The sequence below is a fragment of the Geospiza fortis genome, unplaced genomic scaffold (genome assembly GCF_000277835.1).
Source record: "Geospiza fortis unplaced genomic scaffold, GeoFor_1.0 scaffold396, whole genome shotgun sequence".
Classification (NCBI taxonomy): Eukaryota; Metazoa; Chordata; class Aves; order Passeriformes; family Thraupidae; genus Geospiza; species Geospiza fortis.
This window is the reverse complement of record NW_005054345.1, coordinates 5,361,583-5,367,802: the sequence shown is the minus strand read 5'-3', so window position 1 is coordinate 5,367,802 and position 6,220 is coordinate 5,361,583. Positions and strand designations below refer to the sequence as shown.

Sequence of the window (6,220 nt, the reverse complement as noted above, 5' to 3'; positions counted from 1 at the left end):
AGGATTGAACCATTGAACCCCAAATTCCCAGTAGAACAGGGACAAGAGGCAACCTCAAAATATTCCAGGAGGTTGGATGCAAGATGCAGTTTGGACACTGACTTTATAAAATGTTTTGTTACTGCTACCAACATTTTGAGCTAAAACCACTCCAAGCTGTACAGGAAAGCTGGAATTGGGAACTTCCAGAGGAAATGAAGATAAATTCATCAGGTCAGTGGGGATTGAGATAGAGGTTTTAGGTTTTCACTCTAAAAGAAATTCCACCAAATTCCAAATGAGCAAAGTCCATCAGGTTCTTGAAGAACCATAAAATATCCCGAGTTGGAAGGGACCCCCAAGGACCAGGAGCCTTGGCATGGTGTGGGACACAGGGGAAATGCTCTTCCAGGCCATTCCTGTGCCTGTGGATGGCAGGAGGCACCTCCAGCCCTGTCCTGGGTGCCACAGCCAGGCCTGCACATCCCACCAGGAAAAAGGAACACAAGATTGGTCACACTTCAATCAAAATTATTTTTAAAATCCTTCCTGGACATGGGGCTGTGCTGAAGCCAAGCAGCAGCAGCAGGAGCTGTGCTGCAGGCAGAGCTTTGAGGCTGTTTTGGACATTTCTGCTTTTAGCTGAGGGAGTGGGGAAGCCTGAAAACCCAAGGAACAAATCTTTCCCAGGGTGATTTGAGCTGAGTGAAAGGTGACAGATGAACTGAGCACAGCCATGAAAAGCTCTCCTGAGGAAATGCTGGATCACATCTTTACCTGCATTACCCTCTCACTCAATTGAGGTGTTGTGGAGATGCTTCAGGAAGGGCTTTCTTGCTTTATCCCACAAAACCTCCATTATTTCTCCACACAGGAATCCCCTCCTTGGTCCAGCACACGCTGCTGCTGCTGCTGCTGAGAAAACCCTCACAGAAATCACACAAATCCCAGACTGGAAACCCCCTGAATACCTCAGTGCTGGGTTGTTTGAAGCATTGCCCTCCCTGGCTGCAGGTGTGGGAGCAGAAATGAGGGTTTACCTTTGGTTTGTAGGCGTTGAGCATGGACATCTCCACGTTCTGCCCCCGGACGTGCTTGGGCTGCCTCTGCACCGGAGGGGACGAGGATTTCTGGTTGTTCCGACAGATGCAGATGAAGAAGAACAGCAAGGCTATGGCCAGGGGAATGGTGACACTTGGCACCAGGATGTACAGGATTTCCATTTTGTTCTTTTCCTTGGAATCCTTGTAATCTGGTTCAGAAAGGAAAAAAAACCCCATGAACACCCCATGGAGTCAAACACATCCCTGGGTCAACTAAAAGTGTTAAAAAGAATAAAACATCCTTTTCATCTTGCTGAAATCCACCTTGAATGCTGTTTTATTTAATTAATATTAAAAGAAAATATTCTTCTGTGTAGGAACAGTTCTGTGAGGACACACAGGAGCAGACCCTGCCAGGTCAAACCTACTGATGGGCAGGAAACAGAGGAATGCTGTGACATGGCCTTGGCTTGGGCTGAAATGAAGTCATGGCCCAACACAGACCCACAGAAAAGGGAATTTCTAAAGCACCTTATGGAAGAAGCTTGTGGGAGGTGCCCCTTCCCCTGGCAGGGAGCTGGAACTAAATGATTTTTAAGGTCCCTTCCATTCTGTGATTCCAAGCAAAGCTCTGGTGGGAATACAATCTCCTTATTTTGTGTCTTGGTTTGAGACAATTTAAAGGAGAACAGTCTGGATTGAGCTGCTTCCCTTTAAAGGTTGAACCAACCCCTTTCCAGCAAAAAGGAATGGATGCCAGCAGATGGAAGAAGAACAGTTCAGTACGAGCAGAACCAGGCAAGCAGGGTAAGGTGCCAGGAAAGCTGGAATGGGGATAAAGGGGAGGAATGTGAAGAGTTGGGAAGGAGGATGGTGTGACACAGCCCAAAGGCTCCCTGCAACCCCTGCTCCCTCTCAGGGCTCTTCCCAGGGCATTTTGGAAATATTTTGGACCCCTCTTTGCCACTGCCCAGGATACCCAGCACTGCATCCCTGGGCTGGGAGATGTGGGAGAGGGGAGAGGCTTTGGGAGGAGCTCAGGCAGCCCCGTGGGGGGACAGGGACAGATCCCAAGTCCCGAGTGTCCCAGGGACAGATCCCCATCCCGAGTGCCCCAGGCAGGGCACACAGAGCCCTCCCTGCTCTGCCATTTCCCAGGAGCATTCCCAGGGCTTAGGGTGGAATTACACCCGGATTAACGCGCTCACTCCAGGGGACTGCAGGATCCCTGGAGCCCTGGCTGTTTCCAAGGGACTTGGGAATGCCTGGGGCTGCCTTGGGGACCCTGGGAGAACAGGGCATGTTTTATTATCCCTGCAGGGTCACTCCAGTTTGTTTGTCTGTGTTTTCCAGGCTGGATTTGTACAAGTGCTTAGCGGCCCACACAGATCTCTTTTATGCACTTCATTAAACATGAACTTGATCTGAAGCTTGGGCTCGACTCAAATTGTGACAGAGGCAAAGTTCAAATGGTTCTGGATGTCACTTTGCATAACCCCTCTCCTCTTTCAGCTCACGCTGTCCTCTGTCCCCCCACGTCCTCTCTGATCATTCCTTTCAGATTAAGTTGTGCCATCTGGTTTTTAATTGAGAGGAGACGTAGCCCAAATATTCCTCCAGCCTTTGGGAAAGGGGAGAGGACTAAAGCCCCACCCCCGTGGCGTTTTCCCTGTTCCCAGACAGGCAGGGATTCACACACTGCCCTTCCCAACCTTCTTAGGCTGGGCTTTGCTAAGCCTCATGCTCGAATCACCCCGTGTTTCACATCTCCCTGCAATCAGGTTGACAAACTTTGATGAAACAAATCTCCCACAGCTTGTGAGATACAGTTGAAGAAAGGAAAAGAAAGCAGCAGCACGAGGCAGAGGGAGACCTGGGCACCAGTTCATCACCTGAGCTATTCCAGTCAAAGGCAATTATTATTCTTATTAAGTAGCAGCCCCCACTGTGAAGCCTCATTAGGTTAATGAGCTTCTTGGGAGCCACCCTAATTAAATCCATTTCCCATCTAGGCATGTCCTGGTGGGGCAGAATGGACAATGCTGATTAAAACAGGCCTGAAATGGCTCTTTCAGCCAGTGCAAAACCAGCAGAATGCAAATCCCACACAGCATTCTGGTTTTAATATGCAGATTAGCACTTAACAATTCAATTAGTGCTCACCTGATCCAGCCCTGCTTGTATTTAGAATAATAAAGCCACAGAACAACCATTTAAGTAAGGCAGCAGTGAGAGGTTTTGGCAATTAAAAACTTTGTCAGGAATTCTCCAACCCAGCCCAGCCTATCTCAGTTATTATCAAGCAAAGCTTGAAAATCAGAATTTGGCTCCAAAAGAGTCCTGGTATCCCAGATCAAAAGCCTGAGCCAGGCCTGGCACCTCAAAGCCCATCTAGAGGGGACTGGCACAGGAATCTTCAAGGTAGTTTTTTGTTATTTCTCTTGAAATAACAGCAGAAGAGGTACAGGACTCAAAAAGTGTGGGGAAAATTACAGAACTGTTGAGGTGGGAAAAGCCCTCAGAGATCAGCAAGTCCAGCTCCTAAACCAGCACTGCCAACACAACTCAGGCCTTGTTTCAAAAATAGAGGTGACATTGCCAGGTCCTCTGAAATGGATTTGAAATTTGTGTTTATAGAACTGCCCTGGCTGCGTTTTGGGTTTGCAAAATGAACAAAAAAGGAGATTCAGCTCTCATTTGATTCTGCTTTTCAGAGAGCTGGGGGAAGTGAATGGAAGACCTGAACAAATGGGTCCTAATTGTTTTATCTGCATGTAGAAATAACAATATTGATAGCAGGCCAAGAAAAAACCACAGCTATTTGCATGGACATGCCAGAAATCCACCCAGAAATGCTGTGGAAATTCAAAGTTTCGCACCAAATTTGATGCTGCCTACAAGCTGTCACAGAAACATTTACCTTTCCCCTCAGAAACAAGATACCTTTGGTGTTCCTGCTCCAGAGCCAGAACCAAATCACATTTTTTCTGGTTATGGTTATGAACATTCCTGCAGGCAGACATGTTCTGAGTCTGCTCCAAAGCCTTTTTCAATTAATGGAAAGATGGGAATCGATGCCAAAATGGGATCTAAATCATGTTCTTACTGAAAGGGTAGATCAGGGGGGAGGCAGATAGTCTGGGCTCTATCATGTGCATCTCAAACCCTCTCCCTGTCTTTGGGCCCCCCACAAGAAGAAAGCCATGGAGGGGCTGGGGCGTGCCCAGGGAAGGGAAGGGAGCTGGGAAGGGGCTGGAGAATCCCTGAGGAGCTGGGAAGGGGCTGGAGAATCCCTGAGGAGCTGGGAAGGGGCTGGAGAATCCCTGAGGAGCTGGGAAGGGGCTCAGCCTGGAGCAAAGGAGGCTCAGGGGCCCTTGTGGCTCTGCACAGCTCCTGACAGGAGGGGACAGCCGGGGGGGGATCGGGCTCTGCTCCAGGGAACAGGGACAGGACCAGAGGGAACGGCCTTGAGTTACACCAGAGGATGTTTAGATTAGATATTTGGGAAAATTTCTTTACTGAAAGCATTGTACAACCCTGGCACAGCTGCCCAGGGCAGTGGTGGGGTCTTAAAAGGGACTTTAAAAGACATTTAAATGTGTGGATGTGGCACTTGGGGACGTGGAGCAGTGCTGGAGATGGTTGGACTCCATGAGCCTAGAGGGCTTTTCCAACCTAAACAATTCCATGTTTCTGTGATTTAATTTGGCCTAAGGAGTTGTATTGATTGGAATAACAAACTGCAAAGTCAGGAACACCTGAGCTGGCAGTGCACAGCCATTCCCCAGGAAATGATTTTCATGCCACCACTTTGTCACTGCAGGGGCAGTAAGTGCTCAAAGGTGTCCTGGGAGCAGGGCCAGCCGGCCTTTCCTACAGGCATTTTGTGCACCAAACTGATGCCTCAGGTTTGGCTTTTCTATTTTCACATTCTGTGCTGCTTTAGTGTGCAGTTCTGGGCTTCACATGAGGGGATGGTGAGCTCTGTGCACAGAGCAGGGAGACAAAACAATTCCTGCTCCAGCTGGGCACCAAGGACAAATGATCCAAATCTCAGCCCCTGGAGCACAAACACCGTGGGCTGGAGAGAGAAAAACAAGCAGGGTGGGACTGCAGGGGCTAAAGCTGGAATGGGACAATGAACTGCAAGGTGCAAATGGAGCAGAACTGATCCCAGTGACAGAGCCCGTGCCCGCTCGTGCATTTTGGGGCCATTTTGGTTCATCTTGGGTGCAGCCCTGGCTGGGCTCTTGTGCTGCCCAAGGTGGATCCATGGAGGAGATGCTTTGAATCATTCCCTGCTTTATTCTGGAGCTCTGTCCAGCCTCTGCTCTAGGGCAGTTTTCACAAGGCACCAAAACCCTTCCCCTTTCCCCCAGCTCCAGCCCACACCGGGTCAGGCATTACCACAGGCTGGGACATCGCAGAGCTCTGACTTGAGGTTCTCATCCAAGGTGAAGCACCACGGGGCGTCCTTCTGGTTGCCAGGGTTCCTGCAGTAGGAGTGGCCCCCGTTGAGCTCGGGGTACCTGGCAGCAGTGAAGGTGTGGGTGTGGGGGTACTGCGAGTTCCAGGGCTGGCACTGCCGCCCCGAGCGCGTCACGCTCACCGTGCCCCGGTAATCCACGCCCGTGCTGTTGTAGCACCTGTGATCTGCAAAGACAACCAGAGGACAAAGCCACTCTTCATTTCTGAGTGTGTGAAGGACACACAAGGCAAGATGTATTCTATTTGCCATCTGGATGGCAGTTGTCTTCTGTTAAGTGGGCAGTTTTCCTTATCTCTTCCACAGCCTCTCCTCCCTCTGGGGAGACATCTGCTGATAACAGCTATTGAATGTCACTGCATGGCTGATAAGAAGTACAGCATCCCACTGGGAGATGTGAGCCCAGAGGGAGGAGCCAAGCATTCCTACCTGGATATAATCTAGAGATTCTGGAACACCAGCCAAGCACTCCTACCCGGATATAATCTGGAGATTCTGGAACACCAGCCAAGCATTCCTACCTGGATATAATCTGGAGATTCTGGAACACCAGCCAAGCATTCCTACCTGGATATAATCTGGAGATTCTGGAACACCAGCCAAGCATTCCTACCTGGATATAATCTGGAGATTCTGGAACACCAGCCAAGCATTCCTACCTGGATATAATCTGGAGATTCTGGAACACCAGCCAAGCATTCCTACCTGGATA

General features: G+C 49.6%; 1 protein-coding gene across 1 annotated transcript in view; it reads right to left on the bottom strand.

Annotated features, from left to right (window-relative positions):
* ROR1 (receptor tyrosine kinase like orphan receptor 1) overlaps nucleotides 1-6,220 on the bottom strand; it is a 49,093-nt gene that overhangs the window by 4,797 nt on the left and 38,076 nt on the right. Inside the window, exons 6-7 of the mRNA XM_031058555.1 lie at nucleotides 5,430-5,690; nucleotides 1,020-1,231 (exon numbers count right to left, since the gene is read on the bottom strand). Coding sequence (XP_030914415.1) covers nucleotides 1,020-1,231; nucleotides 5,430-5,690 — 473 coding nt within the window. The remainder of the gene's footprint in view (nucleotides 1-1,019; nucleotides 1,232-5,429; nucleotides 5,691-6,220) is intronic.